Source organism: Cryptomeria japonica, chromosome 3 (genome assembly GCF_030272615.1).
Source record: "Cryptomeria japonica chromosome 3, Sugi_1.0, whole genome shotgun sequence".
NCBI lineage: Eukaryota > Viridiplantae > Streptophyta > Pinopsida > Cupressales > Cupressaceae > Cryptomeria > Cryptomeria japonica.
This window is the reverse complement of record NC_081407.1, coordinates 768,129,557-768,155,341: the sequence shown is the minus strand read 5'-3', so window position 1 is coordinate 768,155,341 and position 25,785 is coordinate 768,129,557. Positions and strand designations below refer to the sequence as shown.

At 36.9% G+C, this 25,785-nt stretch overlaps 1 protein-coding gene across 2 annotated transcripts in view; it reads right to left on the bottom strand.

The window, feature by feature from the left end:
• Positions 1-16,913, bottom strand: part of LOC131078111 (uncharacterized) — a 128,488-nt gene extending 111,575 nt beyond the window's left edge. Inside the window, exons 1-5 of one of the 2 annotated variants that reach the window (XM_058015781.2) lie at positions 16,320-16,913; positions 15,393-15,508; positions 15,123-15,238; positions 14,909-14,951; positions 14,674-14,765 (exon numbers count right to left, since the gene is read on the bottom strand). In XM_058015781.2, coding sequence (XP_057871764.2) covers positions 14,674-14,765; positions 14,909-14,951; positions 15,123-15,238; positions 15,393-15,480 — 339 coding nt within the window. In that variant the 5' untranslated portion in view covers positions 15,481-15,508; positions 16,320-16,913. Of the gene's footprint in view, positions 1-14,673; positions 14,766-14,908; positions 14,952-15,122; positions 15,239-15,392; positions 15,581-16,319 lie in introns of both variants that reach the window. The other variant, XM_058015780.2, reaches the window with a different exon arrangement.
• Between the last annotated feature and the right edge of the window lie 8,872 nt (positions 16,914-25,785).

Here is a 25,785-nt window from a genome sequence, read left to right as displayed (position 1 = left end):
CTACATTGACAAAAAGATTTGGGACGACAAGACTTCCCAAATCCAATCTCCATGCATTATTCACTAGAATTGGGGCTCTACTCATGTTGTAAAAAAACATGAACAAATCCATTCCGCTAATCAGCGTGTAAGGATCCCCACACGATGCTGCCCTTTCCACAACTATATCAGATATAATATCCGTAACCTGGGCATGCCTTCCCCTTTTTCGAAGAACCAGGCAATTGAGCACTAATATCTTCATCCAAGGCCCTCTTACCATTAGCTTAACCTCTTCTTGAATTTCCACTGAACTTATTTAAGCTTATGGTATTTAAGAAATGTACAAACAACGCTACCAAAACGAAATTGAGTATTCAAAATTTATGATCTCGCAAAATTGCAATCTGAGTACTACTTTTCAAAAACTAAGCCTAAAATACTGAGAAAACCCTTTCGTAGATAGAAAAAATTAAACCAAACTACAGAACACCAACTTACTTGTACTTGACACCGCACTCAGCAGTGTCGAAGTTCAAACCCTTGCAGTTTCGTTAAATGCTAAATTGCTAATGCTTGGAGTTGTATTGTTGGACTGTCAGAATTACACAAATTCGTCAACTACGACTCTTCATAAATATTGAATTATCTAAAATTCAATGCAATTATCAAGTGACCAGGCATGTTCGAGGGGAACCAACAGAAACTGCCCGCAAAACAGCAGCATAAAACAAACCCTACCCCGTAGTTTTGAACCTAAGTCGTTGATCTTAATCGGTCAAGAAGATCGTCGGTAGTAGTAAATCGATTATTTCGCATCTATTTCTAATAAATGGGGACACCTGGCATAATTTCACATAATCGCACATCGGTGGTAGGACCCATCATTTAAAGAACGAACAATAATTTATTTGTTAATTGATTATAAGAGGGTCCCACGAAGGTCTGTGGCAAGTTATGGCTTCGTCGCACTATGGTGGTAGGCCCATCTTGAACAAAATGCGATAGAACTAACCACTCATATAGTACCAAACCCACATGGCACTATTTCCCGTCATCGCATACTGTTAGTAGGACTACGACCCACCACTTGAAGACTTAAAAAATTAATAGTTTAAAGGTAAATTGCAACTTAAAAAATATTAAAACGATTACAAAATTTATTTGATAATTGTTTATAAGATGGTCCCACGAAAGATTGTGGAAAGAAAATTTGATAAACAGAAATTAGAAATCTAATAAATCCAAATTGAAGACAATGTTTACAAAGATTATACAACGAAACATGTAACACAGTAAAGGTACTTGATATTGCAGCAAATTAATATATAATTTATAAATGAAAAATTAAAAAGTGCACGTGGATTACACTGGTATAAAGAAATCAATTTGGATTTTGCAATACCATTCATGATTCATGAATTACAGTAAACAGTATAAATACCTAGTAATAGTCTGGGACTCGACAGTCTCCTACAAAATGCTAAATCTCACTGACTTACAGTTGACTTGTCACGACTAACCCAAATCCAATTGCCAATTCATCTCGTCGAACTGTACTTCACTTTCTCTTTCATTCTCCCCTTCATTTTGCTCGCTTGCGTTATTCTCGGCACGGCTACAAGAACTTGATGAGCTCTGCGTTTTAACACTGTCATTGCTAGTCAAAATGTTCCCTAACCCCCTCCTTTCAGTTGTGGATGTCCAGTGTGTGAGTGCCCTCTCATAAGGAAAATTTTCGACATTATACCGACTGGTATAAATCCTCAAACAAACTTCCAGGTTCTTGCCGAGTTTGTTTCTTGTCTTTGATTTTAAGAATCCCAATGCACTGAAAACTCTCTCATCCTCAATAGAACCCGAAATCATCGTTTGACACAAGTCAGCCAGTTTAAAATATTCTGAGATTTCATCACACAACGTTAAGCTCTAACTTATTTTTGCCCAAAGTAATGTTATTGAGCTTGGCAGGTATGGACTATCCAAATCCTTAACCTGTTCATGCATTGTTGCTACAAAATGGGCAGATTGCTCTACAAGCTTAGTTCTACTTATAGCTCCTTCTACTTCCTTTCCATCAACTTTGAAATTGGCACTCTTACCAATATAATTCACCAATTCCAGTAGCCTCTTATGAAAATCTTGTGGATCAAGCATTCTCCAAAAATTAGGATAGACGATAGACATGGCTTCTAATAGTTCCTCCCGGGGGAATCGCTTTAAAATCTGTGTTGAAACCTCTCTTTTGCAATCTTCTATAAATTGGTTTTCACAGAACTCACAATGTCACTGAAATCTTCCACAATAATAGGTCCATCTCTCATTCTAGTAGACCGCACGCTGGAACACATGCCATAGTAGAACATTGGCATCTTCTTTCCACAAACAGGGACACTTAACTCACCACGATCATTTAACCGTAAATAATTATCAGCATAGCCCAAAACTGTAATCAGATTCCATTTACTAAATGCTTCATCATTGAATGGATAATCATTTAGATATTGATTATCGATGCCCATGACAGTCATTCTACGTAGTGTAGCATATTCTTGAACATACATAGTTCTCTGTTGGGCTTGTTTAATAAGCGAGTTCATTTGGCCCAACAGGGGGAGAATACCAGCCAAGGTTAACAATGTCTCTACATCAGTTAACCTATGCAAAAGCGTAGCACATTGAGCGTCTTTCTTTTGTTCGTACATTAGACCAACCAGGGATCTATATTCTGAGAAAACTCGTTCCGCGGGTCCACGAATGGAGATCCATCTGGTCTCAACATCCTTAAGTAGCTTGTTACCATCGGTTATTCCTTCAGCAAATTTCTGAAATTCTAAACAACGTTTGGGACTACGGAAAAAGTATGCGTAGAGCTCGTGAATTAGCTCATCAACTCTGGCTACCTCTTCATGATCGTGCACAATTTTACATGCTAAATTAAGTCTGTACGCCATGCAGTGAATGGGAACCATATATGGTGCAATGCTTGTTTGTAGCTTTGCACATAGACCATCCCTATGACCTTGCATCAGTGCAGCTTTGTCTGCTCCTACACACACCAGCTTTTTGGCAATTGTAAAGTCATCCATACCGGCAATTTCATTTAAAGATTTCTAAGCCAGTTCATACATACTTTGCGCATTGGTGTTCTCCATCTTAACAGCACGGAGTAGATGAGGATGTCGAACATGGTTCTGGACAGTATACACATGCATACACATCCAACAAGTATTGTCCACTGCTGTAACTTCATCTAAAGATAATGCAATATAGTTTGACTCCTTTACTTTTTCCCGTAGATCAGTTATTTCCACTTCAGTAAGACAACTCGCCAAATCCCATCCACTGTTTACTGACCAATGAGTTGCAGGATAGCTTGGAACACTGAGAAATCTTAATAATCCAACAATATCAGAGTAGTCTGTCATAGGACGACCTCTGCTCAATAGATTAAAAAGAGTAGCCAACTGAACAGTTTTGGACATATATGTTTCATCCATAACCTTTTCAAATTGAGCTTCAAGTGAACCCATGTGTTTTCCTTTCTCCTTTTGTTTTTCTTTATACTCGCATTAAATTCCTTTGCATACCTAACATGCTTACATTTTTCCTTGTTTTTCCATCTAACCATTAATACTTCCTTTCCGTCTATGGTTTGTTTCTCATAAACTTTGCCGATGTGCTTTTCTATTGTATCCAATTTCAGCTGCAGTTTTTTGTCCTTACAATTTTTCCAAGTACAGATTGTACACAAGCATTCTACTGGAGGTTTGCCTTTCTCTAGATTTGGCACTAGCTCAATGAATGTGTACTTTGAACTCCAACTTATCTGAAATGACCTTGTCGCATCCCACTCCCGCCCAATTTTTGTTGTTGATTTTCTTCCTTTCTTCCGTGCATTGACAGGAGCAGCATTACCGGTATCGTCAATAGCAACATTACCGCCATTGTTAGTAGCAGCATCACCCACATTATCAGCAACAACATCACCGCCATCTACACCAGCATCTGCGGCATTATCAGCAACAGCATCATCGGCACTGCCAGGAGCAGCGACATTGTCAGCAAAAGCATCACCGACGTTGTCAACCAAGACGATTGTTTTAGTCTGGCTACTCTGGGTACCCATTGGAACATTCTCTGCGACAGAGCCAGAGGCATCTGGTGCAAATGCTGATGTTGTAGCTCTGCTTGATCGAGTGCCAACGTATGACCTTATATTATTATTTCTGCGTTTGGATGGCCTCCCTCCGTCACTTTCAGGAGTCCTGCTGCTTGACATCTCTTACTAACAAAAACTGCAAGAAGGAATTTGATTCCTATAGGCTACGAAATACTGTAACAGATAAAAAGAGGGAAAAATAAAATAGATAAATTTTGTAGCTTGTTGTAACAATGCATGCTATGTAAAAAATAACAGATTAAAATGGAAAAAACTAAGCCATGCAAGAAGGAATCTGATTCCTACTGGCTATGAAACAGTGTAATAGATAAAAAGAGGGAAAAATAAAATAGATAAACTTTGTAGCTTGTTGTAACAATGCATGCTATGTAAAGAATAACAGATTAAAATGGAAAAAACTAAGCCATAACAGCTAAGCTGCAAGAAAAAACTGAAATCAAAATGACAGACACAGAGACACTAACAACTCAAAATGGCAAACACTAACATCAATCTTATATCCTTTGTCACTTACCGTTAGTTTCACAGTGACAGGGTCCGTCAGCGACTCAGCATCTAAAGAATTCCTCAACAACTTGTGTCCAGAGAAGAGCATGTGGATTCTAGAATTGCAGACCGATCCGAACAAGGTGTAAACTGTAAAATGTCACCTTCTCATGTATTTATATGAAACAAATTTTGGCGAATTGCGCGCCATTCTACAATTGGGATATAGAAATTTGGCAAAATTGAGCTGGATTAAGGCGGTGCAATTTTAAATTTGAAGGCGAATTATGGAGTTGAAATTAACGTTCAATACTAGTGGGGGCGAATTGGGGCTGGCCTCAAGAACAAAATAATTAATGTTATTGGCGATATGGCCCCTCGAAATTAAAAAATTCCTGTGGCGATATTGGCGAATGCATGCATGTCTATCGATGGTTTCTTGCATTTGTCCGAAAACTTCAAGGCAAAATTACGACTAATAAATATTAAAGCCGTGTATGATATGGTGGCGAGTAAACCGTGTTTCGAAAATAATGACCAACCACAAGGTGGCAAAAAAAAGGGCCATGGGACAGATTTTGTATGAACACGAGGCGATTTGACCATTCGTATAATGGTTTTATTCGCCAATTTCCCAACGCAATCGACCTACACAATTTGCCGATTGGCGAATATTCGCCACTAAAAAAACCGTTGTATACCATGCTACCTTCCTTGGTGGTACACAACATATTTAAAGGACCCGTCAGTTGTCAAGAGGAACACAACCATCAACCAACTAACACATAACTGCCTGAGAGTGTCTACCCACTTAATAAAAATAATTAATACATTGCCGAATAACCAATATTATCAAACATAACAATAGGCATTTTATGTCGACTACAATAATGATATTTGAATAATGTTTGTATTATAATCAAGGTGCATTATCAATGGAGCCCGACACCTTCAATTTTCTTTTGATTAAGGGGGATAATCATAGATAAATTAAGTTTTATACAAAAATTTGAAGATGGAGATTTTCATACATAGCAAATACAATTGTAGTTACACGATCAAAAAAGATCTTTGGGATTTTGTCAAACCAAAGTAAGTTTCACCAACTGATGCAAACAAACTTGCCAAGTGGAACATCAAAAATTAAAAAAGCAATGGGTACTATCAGACTCGACTTGTCAAAAGCATACTTACATCATGTGAATTTCACAGGCTAAAAAGAGATTTTGGAATCATTAAAAAAGCTCTTTGGATCAGAAGCAGAAAGTGCCAAAATGACATTGAAGCAGAGATTGTATGCATTGAAGATGGACACAAGTACAAAATTAGCAAATCATATAAGTAAGTTTCACTCCCTACTAAATCAGTTAGCTGGTATTAATGAGAAAGTGAAAATTGATGATGCCAAAGCAATACTTTTGAATAGTTTGCCTAAGAATATGCCTACTATAGTGTTTCCATTAGGCAAGGTAAATATCAGTCTTGAAGGAGTAATCTCTACTATACTTGACCATAATGAGAACTCTGAATATAAGTAAGTCTTATATACACATAACAAAGCAATAATTTAGCAGATAATACTATTCATAGAATGGAGAGCGAAAGGCAGAGCGAAAGGCAAAACGAAAGGTAGAGGTGCGAGAAGTAGAGGAGCGCACAAGAAGGGCAGTATGGAGATGATGCGGACACAAGAGTGCAAAGACCTATGAAATGGAGAATACTGGAAGTAGATTGGAATAATCCCGAAACCCCTTGCGAGGAGCAATCGGAAGGAGGTGCAGAAAACAATGGAGATAATTTAATCCATCGCCCTTTCACAGAAAAGGAGAAGCCATCTGGTGGCATTGAATTGACCTAACCGAAGACATTGAGAATGAAAATCTGATCTTTGAGAGTCATGCAATCATCGCAAAAATTGTGGGACCAAAATTACCAAAGAAGGATATCCATTCCTAGACCGAGGAAAATTGGGGGAAGAACATAATGATTAAATTTCTGCCCAAAGGCTTCTTTGTAGCAGTTTTCCCCGAAGAAAAAGAATGAAATCACGTTTTGTATCTCAAAAACTGGTTTTTGAACAATCACCCTGTGTATATGCAGCCCTGGTCTCTGAATTTCGATCCCACATCGCTGGCTGCATATGATAAACCTGTATGGATTCGACTGTACAACTTACCAATCGAAACGAGACAAGCCTGGCAAAGATTGGAAGAACCCTCGGAACTCTATTGGAAATTGATGAGGATATAATAGAGGGTGACTTATATACTTATGCTAGACTCAAAATCGCTAGTGTAAAGACAATTCCCTCTTCGGTGATACTACTTTCAGCGAATGGCGAATGGAAACAGCAAATTGAAGTGGAAAAAGAAAATAGGGCTTGTTCGAGATGTGGAAGTTTATTTCACAATTCAGACAAATGCAGATTATTTGTAAGAAAGGCCTTTAGCCGCCCTCCCAGAAAACAGAAACAAGTATGGAAAGAAAAAGAGAAAAAAATGGCATCAGAAACTCTGCTCTTAGAGGGACCTAAATTTACCAATCATGAATTTAAACAAGATGCAAGCATGACGAACTCGGCACAAGACAACCCAGTGGATATGAACAATGATATGCAAATATTTCTAATTGAAACCCCCCTATTGAGGTCGCTCTTCAGAAACCTGAATCAGAAGCATCGAAGTCCGACAATAATGGAGATGAGTTGAATTTGGTTGATCCCAAATGCATCAGTCAATCGGCCAATACCATCCTAGGGGGTGCGAAATGCACAAGAGGGAGGAGAAGCCATAAGACAGTGAGGGAGCAGAGGGCAAATGAGAAGGGTATTGTAAGTATGTTAAAATTTTTGAATCTCTCCAAGGGAGGAAAGGCCTCCCTTGGGGGTCAACGAGGATTATTTCTTGGAATGTCAGGGGCCTATGACAAAAAACGCTTGGTCAAGAGAACCTTGGCCAAGATTGATGCAGAAATATTCATTCTACAAGAAACAAAGCTAAGTAAGGATAAGGCGGTGAGTTCATCAAGTATTGTTTTCAATGGGAAGGCATTTTTTAGGATGCCAGAGGCGCGGCTGGGGGTTTGGGAATTTTGTGGAACCCTTCCAAAACTGATGTACATCCTATTGCTTCATTTGACCATTGGATGGCCTGCACCATTGTCTGTAAACAATCAAACCTCTCCTACCCATTATTCAATATTTAGGGACCTATCAAGACTGAGGAAAAATTGAAAGTCTGGAATAAATCATTAATCAAATTAAGGCGTTAGAAATGGATATGGTCATAGCTGCTGGAGATTTCAACGCCCTTTTGGACATTGATGAGAAGGTGGGAGGTCTCCGAAAACCTTCGAAAGTGATGGAGGATTTTAGAGATTTTGTAGCGAATTGCAAACTAAACAATATCATTCCGAAGAATGGTAAATTCACATGGACTAATAAGAGGCTAAACTTTGCCAATATATCTAAAAGACTTGATCGGTTTATGGTGGGTGAGAGGTGGATTAGTTGCAATTATTCATTGGAAAGTGAAATTATCCCACAAATTGGTTCGGATCATCTACCAATATCCCTATCCATTGCCCAGGACACTCGCAGCAAGAAGAATCTCTTCAAAGTATTGAGCATGTGGTGGCGGGATGAGCGGTTCCTTGACAATCTGAAAGAATGGTGGAATGAAGGTAATATCTACTCTGGGTCTCCTAGTTTTAAATTTGTTAAAAGAATTCAGTTCCTGAAGAACAAAATTAAAGATTGGAACAAAATGTCATTCAAAAATGTATTTGTGGAGAAAGGTAGAATTGAGGATGAGCTAGAAGAAATTGGAAATCGGGTAATGCAATTCAGTATGACCAATGTTGAATTTGAATTGGAGAAAAAACTTAAAACACAGTATATGGAAATTTCAAAGCGGGAGGAACTGTATTGGAAAGATAAGGCTAGGGAACTATGGATTGCTGAGGGCAATCTCAATACTAAATTCTTTCATGCTTCTTCCAAGGCCAGAAGGATCAACAACAAAATATGCTCAATCAAAGATGAGAATGGGATTTTGAAAACAGAGGCCAATGACATTGAGCAAATTGCCCTCAAGTATTACATGGACATATTAGGGGGCGCTGAGCAGGAGTCAGGTTTAATACCAATGATTGAGGAAGTCATTAATCCTCAAATTTCTAGCTCTGATTGCAATATGTTACTTGCTCCTTACTCTTTGGAAGAAATTAAACATGCCACATTTTCTTTGCATCCCCAAAAGGCACTCGGACCGGATGGCATAACGGCAGAGCTTTTTCAAAAATGTTGGGATTTCATGGGGAAGGATATTTGGAATGTGGTTGAGGAATTCCGGAAAAAGCATAAATTTGTGAAAGAGATCAACCACACTATTATCACACTTATTTCCAAAAAACAGGTCTGTGAATCCATGTCTGAGTTCTGCCCAATATCATTATGCAACACTATCTACAAAATAATATCCAAGGCCATGGCTGAAAGATTGAAAAAACTGCTACCAAAACTTGTGTCTGAAAATCAGAATGGTTTTACTCCAGGCCGAGAAATCGCGGACAGTATCATTCTGGTATCCGAAGTCATACACTCACTCCATAAAGATAAATTGAAAGGTATGGTTATCAAACTCGATGTCGCCAAAGCATATGATAAAGTGATATGGAATTTTCTTATACAAGTCCTTGACAAATTTGGGTTCCCTGCTAGTTGGCTTGAATGTATAAAGTTTTGTATTAGCACTATGAGCTTTTCCATTCTTGTTAATGGCAATTTGAATGGGTTTTTTGGTACCACAAATGGTCTGCGACAAGGTGATCCATTATCTCCTTCACTCTTCGTTCTTATGGTGGAAGTCTTGGGGAGATTAATCAGGAAAAGACATAGTGAAGGCATTTGGCGAGGAATCAAAGTTCATGAGCAATTTGAGGCCATTACGCACTCCCAATTTGCAGATGATACAATAGTATTTGGAGAAGCATCCATTCGGGAAGCAATTGGTATCAAAAACACACTGGAGGAATATACAATGGCATCAGGACAAGTTATGAACAGAGAAAAGTCCCAATTACTATTCTTTAATACTTCCAAGATGGCTCAGATGAGAATTGCACAACATCTGAATATAAAAATTGTTGAGGTCCCGATCAAATATCTGGGGATTCGGATTGACAAAGGTTGTAGACAATCCCAAATTTGGGATGATGTTATAAATGCATGCCAGGTAAAATCAGAGAATTGGAAGAATAGGTGGCTGTCCCAGGCGGTCAGAATCACCATGATTAAATCAGTTTTATCCGCCATCCCTATATACAGTATGTCATGCTTCAAAATGTCGGTCGTTGCGGGAAAAAATCTGAACAATCTACTCAAAAAATTTGTTTGGGACGGTGCCAAAGATAATAGGAAAATACCACTAATTAACTGGGACACATTGTGCTTGATTAAGGAGGATGAGGGAGCTGGATTAAGAAAAATGGAACATCAAAACTCTGCCCTTGGAGCTAAACTCTCATGGAAAATGTGCAAAGATCCTCAGAAACTCTGGGTTAGAATGTTTCAAAAGAAATACCTGAACTCGGACGACCCTAACCGGATTCTCACAATGGCCAACTCGGGCCGGGGCTCAACCACATGGAACTTCCTATGGGATAGCAGACATATTATCACTGAGCACATTTCTTGGTAGATTGGGAATGGTAGATAAGGAGAGATTCATGGAATGGGTTTCCCTCTCTCTATGAAACATTTGAAGATAAAGAGTGGATTAATCTAGTCGAGGATAGTATTGGGCGACATGTATGCAACTATATGGAAAATCATGAAGACACAAGTAGTTAAGAAATTGGAAAAGAATAGATATTGGTAATCCTGTACTATGCGCGAAACTTTGGGAAGCATTAAAAGATAGGAAAGTACCAGCCTCCTGTGAAGATGATAACATAATCTGGTATGCCTCAAAGTCCGGGGAGTACAGTGTCAAACTGGGATATGAAATACAACGACATAGGGGTAATTGTGAAGCGTGGCCTCACAAACTTTGCTGGAGTAAAATAATATTGCCAAAAGCAGGGGCATTTCTGTGGATTGCACTACACAATAGAATCCTTACTAGTGATAGACTTAAAACTATAGGCATCTCAAGTCCCAATCAATGTCTGATATGCTATGCAAACGAAGAGACAGCCAACCATTTACTCTTCAAGTGTCCAGTGGCTGAAATTTGTTGGAACTGGTTCCTCGCCCAGATAAATTGGTCCACGGCTAAGAACGAAATGCTCTTGGACTTCTTGCTATCCTGGCCAATCAGACAAAAGTCAAGGTGGAGTGACCTATGGATGGTCATTCCATCAATGATCATTTGGCAGATCTAAAAGGAAAGGAATAGAAGAATCTTCAAAGAGACATCACTATCAAATACTATGCTGATTGACAAAATAAAAGGTGCAATCGAGGAAGTGATAAATGGTAAGATACTAAAGGGGGGTCCTAAAAAATACACTAATTGGGACTGTGAAATGGAAAAACATTGGTCTCTTAGAAGATTAGATAATTTTGCCCCCCCTAAGAAGCCATTCGACAGAAAATCTGTCAGATGGAAGGCTCCTCCTAAAGAGTGGACAAAATTCAATTTTGATGGAGCTAGTAGAGGGAACCCGGGAGAATCTGGTATTGGTGTAATAATCCGAGATGAGCATGGTAAAATTATCAACAGACTATATGAAGGAATTGGATCTGCTACAAACAATGAAGCTAAGATCTAGGCTCTAAAGGCTGGACTACGACTCTGTATTCAACAGAAGATTACACAAGTCATCATCGAAGGGGACTCGCAAATTATAATAAATGGGGTGACCAAGTCAAAATTTCAGAACTGGAAACTCAAAAAGTGGTTGCCACTAATAAACAAACACCTCAAATCAATCAATAGCTATGAAATAACTCATGTGTATCGTGAGGGCAATCAAGTTGTAGACTTTTTGGCAAACCTTGGGATCTAAAGGAAAGAAGGTCTCGTCTCTTTCAATCATGTCTCGGCCGCCAATGATATAATAAGACAATGTGTGAAGGACTTTTGTATTTCCCCACGGCAAGGAAAAGGATAACAAATCTGCTTTAATCGAATCCACACCCGAGCTTGGATTATAGGCGGCAGTGACATACACCTCTGAAACGCACAAAAGAGTACGAATCTAGGTAAAAGAGGCAGAATGCATACACCCTGATCACGAGTTCTAAAATTGCGCAGATTGATTCATCACATGGATATGCCTTGGCCTGCGCAATTGGGAAGTACTGGATGCAGTTTGGGACACGCCATCACTATGAGATTGCCCAAGTTCAGAGGAAGAATCTGGTGGATTTTGTGGAATGATGATAATTGGGAACCGTATCATGCTTATCTCCATATATACTTGCCAGAAGAATGGTCTCTCAGAATTGTCTGTGTTATGGATGTAAATGGCTCATTTTGGAGATATTAGTTGTGTTAACTGTAGCAATGCGTTGGGAACACAGCTTCGAAACTTATTTATCACTAAAGACTTCGTTTATGATGCTATTCGGGGATTAATTGGCATCAATCTCAATTTCGAGCGGCACTGGTGTGATGCTCCTATCCTGGAGGCGGCTCTTATGCCCCTGGTTGATGTCATAGATTCAATGGAGCGTGCGGTGGAGCTTTTGGATGGCTTTGTGAAAGCATTCATCGCAGACTATGTGGCTAATGACATCCTAAGTCTTGAGGAGGGCACCAAAGTAAGCATACTAAAGGTTTATTTCCAGGTCGAGGAGTACTTGTCCTCAGAACCGGAGGATGCCCCTGAGGATGTCGATGAGGATGTTGCCGAGGACAGTGAAGGTTCCATGGATAGCGAAACCGGGAGGGTGATGGCATGGCGGGAAGTGTGGCTGGAGAAGCGTGAGCGTCTGAAGGTATTTGGGGAGAACGCTTGGGAAGTGTTCTGGTGCGCAGTATTCAATGGGAACATGGCGCCATTCAGAAACTTGACTGAAGCTACGAAGTGGTGGCTTCCTGAGCAGTCCACCAACAATGTTATTAGCATTGGAGAATTTGCAGCGGTGATTTACCAAGCATTAAGTGGAAATATGTAATTTGGCTCTGTTGTATGTGGACTTTTGCTCTCTTTTGTATGGTATGTCTGGTCATTTGAAAGATGCATCTAGCTGAGACAGTGTTGTTATGCTGGATGCTCGAAAACTTTATGTAATTTTCTTTTTAAAGTAATATAGGGCGCTATCCCCATAATGATAGCACTTACCTAAAAAAAACATAACAAAGCAAGAAAAGGAAAGCACAAATTCAAGCATTTTCCTTCAAAGGAAAAATAAAATGCTTCTATTGCAATGAAGTGGGACATGTAGTTTTGAATTTTAAGAAAAGAACACAAGATCTACTAGATGACAAACTAGATCAACATGCTTCATTGGTTAAAGAAACTAATTGGAAAGACTATGTCAATTATGAGCTATCTTGTCCTAGTGGTGAACAATATGTGTTCTAGATAAATTCAAGTTTGGAGGTAGGAGGCAACGGAGGAAGGAGGATGCACATGTAAACAGTGTGGGTTTTGCGCAGCAGCAAAACTATTGTATACAGCAGCTGGTGGTTGCCTGTGTGTCCAGGCATTTGTGTTTGTGTCATGGCAATTGCGAATGTGACATAGATATCCTCATAAACCTTAAGTAGCCTACACTCCAAAGGCAGTTGATCTACTCAGATTATGGATGAAGATCTATTATAGAAATCAAACTTCATGCCTTGCTTGACAAATATTTGCTACCAAGGCCATTGGAGATATCTGCATCAACCTTTTTAATGATGACTTTTCTCTGTAATTCAAAAAGCTTTTAACAATGGAAGCTTGCTCTCTATTATTTGCAGTGAGTTGTGGTGACCTTCAAAGTCCTTTACGATCTATGATTTCTAAACCTGATCTACCTTGCTGGAAATTACGGATCTAAAATGCTATAAAACTTCAAATTTATGTCAAATAACAGAATTAGAATGTTAATTGTGTTTAAATCCCTGTTCTTAGGGTGTTGGAATTTAAAACAACATTATAGCTATAGAAATTGCAACAAAACAATCATGAAACGTTGAAGAATGACTAACCACAATGAAATTGACACAAGAACCTTTAAGTTGGGAGCCCCGGTATGGGAAAAACCAGTTGGAAGCAGCAATAGCTCAGATTCCCCTCCATATTTTGGCCAAAAAAATTACATATAGCTCATATAGAACATGCTGTGAGAATCCTCCTACTAGCATGCTCACTAAAACTACTCTTTGGACCACGGATATTTGCTCTACAACTGACTGTATTGACCAATTTCGTGTTCTCACGCTTATGTACAAATAGGCTCGCCTCTCCTAGGAGTTCTTGGGGTGTCTTCCATGCAAAACATGACTTCCAGTTGACTCAGAATGGGAAGAAACGTGTTTCTAATGTTACTCTGCTTTTTCGGGTTCTTATTACTGAAACAGTCACCTTTGATAGGACAAAACCGCCATTACACATCAGCAATCACCACTAACATATCCACAACTGCTAAATATTGCTATGTCACATTTGCAACTGCCGGGACACAAACACAATAGCCAGACATTGCTATGTCACACTCACAACTGCCAGAACACAAACACAATTGTCAGATATTGCTGTGTCACATTTCAAATAGCTTCATTCGTAGCAATTTGTTTCTGCGGCTAACTCTGCAAATAGCTTCAGTGTCACAGGGGACTAGACTCCATAGTTTACACTTCAAAAAATATTGAAGGTTGTAATTTAGGGATCAATAATTAGGACACTATGCTTGGCTACAGTAGGAAAATTAATTTCAATAATTTTGAATTTCTTGAAGTCAGTTATTGCATATTTGTATTGTCATAAGATTACCTAGATCTAATTATTCTAATAGCTTCTAAAAATGCAACATGAACTAGTGTTCATAAATTACTGAGGCAGTGAATTTTAAAAAACAACATTCAGACCTTTCTGTTTCTGTCATCTATTGGGACACATTCAATGGCAATGAGTGCATCAACATCATCAGCTGTGACAGTATAATCAGGTTGACTTGCCCCTGTTGTAACAGACACGAAACATCCTAGTTAATAGGCTTCAAGTAATGTTTGATTTATTCTGTGAAAACAAAGAATATTTAAGCATTGCTGCAGTCCAAGTAACCTAAGATGCTACCAAAAAGGCAGAAAAGGTAAATATTACCCTCAATGTAGACCATAGTTCCATCTTGTAAGTGACGTACCCACTGAGAATTAAATTAACCGGGTTAGCCAGCAAGGACAAAATTTGGAAACGAATACATCAATCAAAGAAATGTCATAATCAGATTGTGTCATTTATCTTGAACAAAAGCAAAATAAGCAGTGTAAGAAAAGAGAAGAAAAAAGAGTTAGACTTAGCATCCCATGGATTAAACCTGAAAAACACAAAGTGTTGTCCCATTGATGGAAAATCCACATGCTTGTAACATACTCCCCGGTACGGCATCACCTACAATTTGGAGATTTTCTACTCCAGGCAAAGGGTCATCTTCTGCAGATATGTCTCAACTTGGAGAATTAGAAAGTGGACATAGATTTACTCCCAAATAGCATATTAAAGCCCAAGCTCTAAATTCTGTGTAACGTCTTTAAGAAAGCTAGCACTTATTAAATATAAAACGAACTGCAAACAATCATTGTCCCACCTTCTGAATTAAAAGAATTGGGCTCTTCTAATGTTGTTGGAAAATACAGAAGACGTCCATATCTGTGTGTTTGGTCCTTTTCCTTCATGACTCCACACCGCCGAGCAACTTCATCACTAGGAAACATTGAACGCACATCATTTAGCACTGGTGCAAGGGTAACAGAATAAACTTGGGCTTCGAAGGTCCTGTCAATAAGATCAATTGCACTTATGCATCAGTAGAACCGCAAGTTAGTTAGCATCCTCAGACTCTTCACTTCGCCCTCGTAAGAGTACTATTAAGCTTTCACTTTCACCTTAAGGTCTACATCTTCAAAGAGTTCAGGATGCCGAAAGCTACAATAAATGCAAGCGACAATTCTTACCCTTTACCATGAAGATTATTACCAAACACTGTAGTAAATGCACATCATCCATCTTAAAAAATGCAAGCGACAATCCTTACCCTTTACCCCGAAGATTGTTACCTAACACTGTAGTAAATGCACATCATCCATCTTGCAAAATGCAAGCAGTGATAATTATTTGGATACCATTATAAGGGTTACTGTCAACCGTTTTTTGCAGGGTTTACTAATTCTTATAGCTTTGATTCCATTTTCTGTTAGTCTAGACTCTACATAGTGATTCTAAACTATCCAAACTTCTTTAATGTTGTAACTTGATGCATCTATGCAATTTCTTATGATACATGTTGATGATTAATATTATTTCTTGCCCTCTAGCAGTGGCATCTGTTGTGGACAAACATGGATACGTTTCAGAGATTAAGTATTCCATCAAGTGAAAAGTTGGACATCTGGATTTGGCCTCTGAGGAAGTAGATGACAAATACCAGAGAACTTCCATTTCAATTAAAAACAAAGCCTAGCAGAAAAAAAACTTAATTCTAGTTACTTTGAAACTTAAGCTTGGAAATACTTACATGATTCGCTGGAAATAGTGATTTTCTCACTGATACCCAGAAGAGCCCAGAACGATACCTTCCTCTACTTCCTGGTTGCAAGCGTCCCAGAGACGGTTACTCCATGCTTTTAAATTATCTTTCACTTTATGTCTTACATAAGAAGGTTCGCCATTACAATGTTTATAAGTCTTTCTGCAGGACTTTGTCATGAATTTCCTGGAAGCCAACGTTTTCAATATGACGTGTTGAATATCAGGTCATAATAAACGTTCTTCCCACGTCAGTGGAAAAAATGTTAGAAAAAAATGGATGTCAAGGGTAATGAGGGTGGTCTGTGTTATAAATTGTCGTAAGTTATAAGTCAATGTGATGGTTTGAGCTTTGTGCAGTTTTTATAAATGTAACGGAGCTATTGGATCGGGTGAAGTTGAAAATTCTGGTATACCAGAAATGAAATGGGAAAAATGGATGGCAAGGGTAAACGAGGTTGGTCTAAGGGTGGTCTCTGCTATAAATTGTCGCAAATTATAAGTCAATGTGATGGTTTGAGTTTTGTCCAGTTTTTATAAATGCAATGGAACTGTTGGATATACCAGAAATGAAAATGGATTCTGTTAGTCTGATATAGAGGATTTGAAATTGTGATTTCTTTTTTATAGTGACTTGAAATTGTGATCTTTGTAGAGGGTGTATCACTATGTCAATTTAAGGTAGTTGTTGTTTTAACTCAATATTATTCAATTGTTTTTTTTTTATCAATAAGAATTGTGATTATTTTGGAATTTATAGTTTTAAAATTATTTGTTCTGGAATAACTGTTATTGGATATTTATATCCGCTAACTTATTGAGTAGATTCATGAACACATAAATAGTTAAGTAGATAGTTAACGAAAGAAATGAGCATTATTTATTTTACTATTTATTCAATTATTATTTTTGTTTTAATAAAATTATCTATTTTATATTTTATTTTTAAAACTTTTAATTTTATCATAATAATAATATTAAACTATTAGTTCAATTAATCCAAGGGGTTGAGCTTAACTGTGGAGATCCAAGTTCAATTCCCAATAGCCTTCCATAAGATGGGAACCCAAGTTCAATTTCCAATAGCCTTCCATAGAATGGGGAAGGTCTTAGGGTCAATCTAATCAAACATAATAATAATAATAAATAAATAAAAATGAAACTATTAAAAAAATAATACAACACATGCAAATAATTCAAAGGTTCTAATTTTAATATATTTTAGCCTACTTAAAAATTATTATTTTATATGCTACTTGATTTTGTTTTTTAATAAAATATCATTTAAATAAAACATATTTTTTAAATTAATAAATGTACCAATATTTTATTGTATCATTACCAACCTTTCACAAAAACTTTATTTTATTTTTATATTAACTTTCTTTTTATTTTTATATTTTTTAGTTTAACAAATCATTTAAAATTAAATTATTTTAAAAATATAACAAACATCTTTTTCATGAAATGTGTCTTAAGATTTTAAGTTGATATTACAAAGAAAAAATTGATATTTTTTAAAATTTTGAAAGGTTTTTAACTATTATATATTTTTATTTATTTTAAAATTATATATTATGATTATTAATATTAAAATTATAAAATTACATCTAAAAAAATTTATTTAAAAATTTATTTTATTTACTAAATAAATCTTATATTTTATATTTATCTAAATTATTGTATAAATTCATGAACATGTAAATAGTTAAGTAGATAGATAAGAAAAGACATAAATACTATTTATTCAATTATTATTTTTGTTTTAACAAATTATCTACTTTAACTTATATTTCAATCATTTTTATTGCTTATATATTAAATAATACAATACGTGTAAATAATTTAAAAGTTATAATTTTTTATATGTTTAATTCTACTTATAAATAATAATGTGAACACTTTTAAGAATGTGATATCATGGTTACAAATAATATTTTCCAACTATTTTTGAAACCTTTTCTTTAAAGAAACAAAATGACTTCCTATTAAACTTTAGTTTCATCCAACTATAACTATTTGAAACAATTACATATAATCAAATTTTCTTTGATATGTAAATTTTTTCAATATTGAAATCAATTGCAGCATATCTACTCAATTGGATGGGATTTTTTTTTGCTCTCAAATAAAGAATATGATTATAGTTTTAATTTTATTGTTATTAATTTGAAAAGTGATATAAGTTTTAATTTTATTTTTGTTCAGGTATTTGTGGCATCGAGATTGGACATGCTAGAGCACGGAAATTGCTATAGGTACATTTACGGTTATTTTTTAATTTTCTTGTGGTAGACCTAGGGTTTTAAGTTTTCCTTTTCTTTCATATTTTTTTACAATATTTTCATATGGGTTTAAATTTGCAAGAGGTTAAAAGAAGATATGGGTTTAACTTGCAGGAGGTTAAAAGAAGATTTGGGTTTAACTTGCAGAGGTTAAAAGAAGATATGGGTTTTAATTTTTTATAGATTTTAGATAAAAATTATTTGATTTTATATTTGATTTTTTTAGAAAAAAGATTATAAAAGTAATTTTTTTTAAAGTTAATTAAAAATTGATTTGTTTTATAAATTTAGTTATATGGGTTTTTATTTTAGTGATTAAATAATTCTTTTTAAACCATTTAAACCAATCAAACCATTTTAATGTTTAAGCTTTATGTAAATAAACATTTTAAATAAAAATCCACTTTCCCTTCATTTTGATTAGTGAAATTTGAAATCTCAACATTTTGTGGAGGCATAATAAGACTATTTCTAATGTAACTTATTTACCCAATTTTCTCCAATGACAACTATTCCTATATTTTAAGAAAATATGAATGTCTTTTTAACATGAATAACAAGGAAACTAAAACTAATAGTGTCATTCAAAAAATAACAATAAATCGACTAATCAACAATTTCAAATGGCTTCTCTCGTCGAGCGAACTGCTTCTCCCATCGTGCAAACTTCTCATGTCGCGCGCTCTGGTCCTGTCGTGGCTACGGATCCCGACCACTCTATGTGTTCCTTCATGTCTGCGGCATCTGCAGGGGGTGGTGAGGGCTATGCTCACCTGTCCCTGGATGCACCGTTTTCATCTTCGGCTGTGAATGTGACGGCTAAGGTTTCTGGCTTTGGGGTTGCGGTGGCGGCCTGGGGGGGGCCTTCGTCTAGTCTTAAGCAGGTGGCTAAGCGACGTCTTGGTGATAGAGGGTTTATCCCTGTCTCTTGTGTCATTTCAGTAAAGGGGAATAAGGAGACCGAGTTGGAGATAGAACATAATGTGTCTATTTTTTCTAATCATGGAGTTATTTGTTGGTTTAGGAGTTTTTGGTCCAGCCTCCCTGAGTTGCATGATTGGATCTCCCATTATTGGGAGCCTCTTATTTCTGGTAATGTTCATATTTACTCTATGGCTAAAGGATTTTTTTTTGCAAAAATTGAGAATGTTGAGGATAGAAATGAAATCTTATGTGATAATTATTTTTGATGGAAGGATAAATTTCCTTTAATGGTTAAACCTTGGCACTCTAATTTCAATCATTTTTCTAAAACATTTAATAAGGTTCTGCTTTGGATTCAGCTTCCTTATCTTCCTCTTCATTTGTGGGTTGATTCTCTTTTTGAGGAAGTTGGTAATGCTCTTGGGGATTTTCTACTAGTGGATAATGATTTGTATGACATTCTACACTCAACCTTTGCCTGTATTTTGGTCGACCTAGATGTTTCAAAAGGTATGCCTATTGAGATTGTTATCAACTCTTCTAAGGACAGTTAGATTCAAACATTGAACTATAAAAGGGATTCCCTTTAGGTGTCGAAGATGTTTCAAAATGGGTCATGCGGCTGAGCGTTGTGGGCTTGGAAAGAAGACTTTGCCAGCCTCATGGTGGAAGGGTGCTTCTAATGAGCATTACTTGGTTGAGAAGAAAATTGAAACACATAAGGTTTCTCATATGGTGGCTCAGTTTAATGCGGCCTCTTCTCCGGTTGATCTGGCTTCTAGTGGAGAGGCTATTGAGGCTGGTTTGCAGTCTCATGCCCCTCCTGTTGATTCCTCGGGCGGATTTGTTTCTTCACTCTGTGGTTGTGCAGTGGTTGCCAATTCTAGAATTATTTAGGTTTATGCTTTGCCTATTAGGAGTTTCTACACTTTTGAGAAGGAGGGTGTTGCTAGTGCTCTTTCTCAAAATCTTGATGGACCAGCGTTGGGTTCGTCGAATTGGTTTAATGAGGTTGCTAAGGTGGAAGAGGGTTGGATTATTGTAAAGGGAAAGAAATCTAAGAAGTTTACGCCCTCTTTTGACATGACTCTTCGTTCCCACAAGGGCAGTACTAAAGGGAAATCTTGAGAGTCCCAGTTTGTGGATGTTTGGATTGTTACATGTCTGGGTTTTTGTTGGTTCTTTGGCTGCCATATGTATAGTTACATCTTCTATAGCCTGTTTCATCTTGGATTTCTATTTTGATGGTTTGATTCTAAACCTTTTAGAATCTTCTTTGTTAAGGGTTTAAGGGTCCCTTCAAAACCTGTTTTTGCCTTAATCCAAAACAAGGAAACTAAAATTAAAATAATCAATGACAAAGTAACACTTATTTAATCTTTATACATAAATTTTAATAACTGTTACAAAGAAACTAAAACTAAAATAATCCATGGCAAATAGAGAGTTTTTTAGTGGTGAATCTTCGCCAATTGGTGAATTCCGCACAAATAGTCTGGGGCAACATCGTGGTCAAATCGCTCAGAATTTCGGGGATAGCGGTACACTGTAGAATCTGGCTTTGCCATTGACCACACACCTTCGATGTGCATGCCCGTAATATTCGCCTGGAATCACTCAGACGTGGGTATTAGATCACCTCCGTTATTCGCCAGTAATAGTAATACGACCACGTACCCAGGACCTAATTCGCCAATGGTAAATTAAATGTTCATTGCACGCGTCGGCCAAATTTGCCAATATCAATTAAAACATTATAAGCATTCGAGGACCCATTTCGCCTCGCTTAAATTAAATGTTCATTGCACGCTCACGCAATTCGCCAAAAATGCAATTAAATTAAATGTTTATTGGCAATTATGACGCCCAAGCCCCATGCAATTCACCAAAAATGCAATCATGGATTGCTATAAATACACTATTTCTTACACTCTTTCTTACAATTTGTTCGTGTCTGATTAGTAAATTGGGAACTCTCGAGTCTCGATTAGCATTCCGCAAATTGAGTTGGAAAGTCGAAGTTCATTGTAGGGTGGAGGGCCAGAGTTACAATCCTGCAACACAGGTCCAGGCATTCCTAATTCCTGATTCAGAGAATTGAGAAGGCGTAAAGGTGAGTAATCATTTCTTCATACTTGATAGTATTAGTTTTAACTTTAATTCGTAGTGAGAGGTCAAGACTCAAGATGTCATAGTCAGACATGGGTGAGACTCCTTAGGGTGGTGAAGGAATTGAGATGTCACACAAGGGTGAGACTAAGACTCCTCAGGGTGATGAAGGGATTGGGATGTCAAACAAGGGTAAGACTCCTCGGGGCGGTGAAACTGAAGGGATTGAGAGGCCATCAAAACGCCCAAAACTTAAACTTAAAGATACTACCATAAAGTCTTTCTTTGGAATTGGCAAAGTTTCTAGTCCATCAACTTCTACAGTTGCAGAAGCCATTCACAGTAGATCACCACCACCACAAGGTGGGATTGTCATTGAGTTAAATGCATCAAATGAGGATGACAATACCGACATGGCAGAAGATGTTCTAAGGGATACACAAAATGAGATAATTCACTCGGATGCAAATGCTAGTACTAAAGATGATGTTGGTAGGAAGAAAAGAAAAAGGAAAGTAAAATTGGGGCGAGAGTGGGAGATGACAAGGAATTTTAAGATTAATTGGGTAGCAAAGTACCCATTCATTGAACCGGTCCCAAACAATGATGAACAACCAATAGAATGTAGGTGTAAGATTTGTAGCTGGAAAACTAAAAAAGAGAAGAAGATGCAGCTAAAGCTTGACACCATAGAAAAGCATAGTGGTAAGGTTTATGAAAAACAGATCATAGACGGAAAGGAAACACGAGTAGTAAGATGGAAATCAAAGGAAGAATGTCTTCATCTTAAGTATGTCGCAGAATATGAAGAGCATAACCACAAAATGACACTGATTGGTAATAGTGCATTTGGAAATACAATCAAGGTTGGGCTTGAACATGCAGCAAAAGATGCAAACCTGGCAAAGACTGTTCAGATGAGTGTTGTTTTTCATATTCTGTTGAGAGGGCATCCTATGAAAGATTTCCTAGAATTTAGTAATTTATTATCTTTTTTGAATGTTCCTCACTATCCTATGTCACATTGGTCAATAAACGCTGGATGGGAAATGGCAAACTGTCTCACTGAGGTGGAAAAGCAAAATTTACAAGAGAGTGTAAAAGAGTCAAATTTCATTTCATTATCCATAGATGAAGTTACTGCGGTAGATAACACTACTTGGGTTTGTATGCATGTGTATACCGTAAAAGAACAAGTTTGTCGAGCTCATCTACTCAGTGTTCATAAAATGAGGGGCAATTCAACAGCTAGAAAATTTATATTTGGAAGTTAAGAAAGCTTTGAATGAAATTGCTCGTATGGATGACTTGACAATTGCCAAGAAGTTGGTGTGTGTTGGAGCTAATGGAGCTGCAGTAATGCAAGGTCAAAGGACCAGTCTTTGTGCAAGATTACAAACTAGTATTGCACCATACATGGTTGGCATTCACTGCATGGCCCATCGAATGAATTTAGCATATAGAATTGTAAGCAATTTCCCTACAGTGTCAAAAGTTGAAGATCTGGTCCACGAGCTCCACTCATATTTCTGCCGAAGTCATAAACGTTTTGCAGAATTTTAGATTTTTGCTGAGGGAGTAACAGCATGAAACAAGCTTCTTAGGGATATTGAGACCAGATGGATCTCCTTGCATGGACCAATGGAACGAGTTCTAACAGAATATCAATCCTTGATCGGACTAATGTATGAGCAACGCCTCACAGTAGACAAAGCTCTTGATCTCTTACATAAGTTAAGTGATATAGAGACTCTGTTAACTTTAGCTAGTCGTCTCCCCATGTTGGATTCAATGAAAAAACTTGTTAAGAAAGCCCAAGACAGAACTATGTATATCAATGAGTATAGCACTCTACATAAAATGACATGCTTGAGCCTGGATGGTCTATATTCAGATCTAACAGGGTGAAGCCCAAATTTTTTTAGGTGGCAGATAATTACAGATTTGAATCATGCTGAAATTTTTTTACATTTCAATACAAAAAATGAGTTATGTGTCTTTGTAAAAGGATTCCAGATACCAATGCACCAATCTAAGATGGGTAAGCGAGGCAGAGCACTACCAGTTAAAAAGGAAGATTTTGACAGGATTGTTGAATCTGTCAGTGATAATTTGAAGTCTATTGCATATGAACTTTCAACTGAGATTCATGAAAGATTCCCTCGAGAAGAAATAATTAAAGCCATGGGTTGTGTGTATCCTCAATTTTGGCATTCAATTGGAGATAATCCAAATGATGCAAAGATGTTTCATAAAAAACTAGAGGAATTGATATTGACATTTTCAAAAGATGCATATTGCAATGGACAATCAATAGAAGGAATTTTAAATTCAAATCATCTTAAAAAATAATGTAAACAATTTGCATTGCTTATGAAACAACAGTTGGTTAACTTGGAGAATCCATTTGAACCTGGATCAATCACAAGGCTTTGAAAAGGATAGATCAAAGTGAAGCATTGCGTATTGCAGTACCAAAATATTTGAAACTTGTTGATTTATGTCAAACAATGATATTGGGGTCGGTGGAAGATGAGAGAGTTTTCAATGCATTAGGGCTTTTGAAATCAAAGATCAGAAACAGATTAGACAAAAATTTGGAAACTTGCTTGAGGTTGTTTGTAACCCAGTATAATGTTAGAGATTTTCCATATGATAGGGCACTGGCAATTTGGAATTCCATGTGTGAAAGACGAGGGTTGTGCAACACTTTAAAAGCTGGTGGTGTTACTGCTAGTGCTAGTGCTGAGACAAATGATGGATCGTAGACTCAGAGTCAGCATGAAGATGAAGAAATTTTTGAATACCCGACTCAGAATGAAGATGAACCTATTAGTACTAGTCAGTTTTCGGATCTTGAGTCCTTTTGGGATATAGAAGCCTCGGATCGAGTCACTGAAGTGAATTAGCAGTTAGTTTATAGGTATTTATAACTATACTACAGTTCTTGAGTCATATTATAATTTCAATTTGCAAAATTGCAATACTATAGTTGTCATTGATGATTTTTGATATTGTTTTCCTTGAATTTGTCAATCAGAACAAATACTTATTTCATATTTTTATTTCTGAATTTGAATTATTAGTAAACAATTAGAATTTATTTTTTGAATTATTAGTAAACAATTGAATTATTAGTAAATTGGTATTTGGTTCCACATTATGTTGAACATGAAATGCAACAATTTTTGTCACAAGATCCATAAAATTATTCATATTGCATAATTGTTACTGCTAGAACCTTTCTACTATTCTACATTAAATGTTTAACATGATGTTCATGGCGATTAGGGTTTTGTGTTTGTTTTTTGTCTTAGTTGGCTAGTAAACTGAAGTTGTCGTGCGTTGAAAATATGAGTTGTCCTCTCTTTATTTGTCCATGTCAACGTCAAGTGTGGTCAAATAGTTGGTCAAACATTGAGACAATGAGACATGTTTAATGTTTCATCTCTAACTCGCAGATAAATTTCATGTTTAACAATTTAAGTGGCGAGTTAGCGAGTGTTGGTTTGGGTTTAAATCGCGAGGTCTCTAGTTTTTTTAGTGTTAGCATTTTATGTTAGCAAGTTGGAGATTGTTAATGAAATTGCTTTGGTCATGAGGTCTCCAATTGGTTTGATGCCATGCATTATAGCTGTGAGAGTTAGCAAGTAAGTACTAAGTCAGTAATGGTCTGTGTGCCACTGCTCGCGCTTGTTTATGATGGTAAATTAACATAAAACATCGATTTTTGTTGGTACTTGTTGCGTCGCTGTGGTCAAGAGATAAAAAGTTTTGAGATTTTATGGTTATTGCTAGCTCGCAGGTCCTTTATCATCAAGTCAGTTTAAATCACGAGCTTGCGAGTACTGGGAGATTTTAGTTGTCGCTACCTCGCAAGATGTTTTGCACTTGACCATTTTATGTTGCGAGGATGTGACTAGGTGTGATTTTATGTTGTTGCAAGGTCGCGAGGTGTTTGTGATTAAGTCGTTTTAATTTGAGATCATGCGATGTGGTTGGTATCGCAGCTTAGTTGGTTTCGTCGGTTGCTCGCAGGTTTTGAAGTTGTTTAGCATTTTATGTTGCTTTCTGGTGATAGGTAAGTTTTGGTTTGATTTTGTCGTCATCGCATGCTCGCGGGTTTGTAAGTCTTAA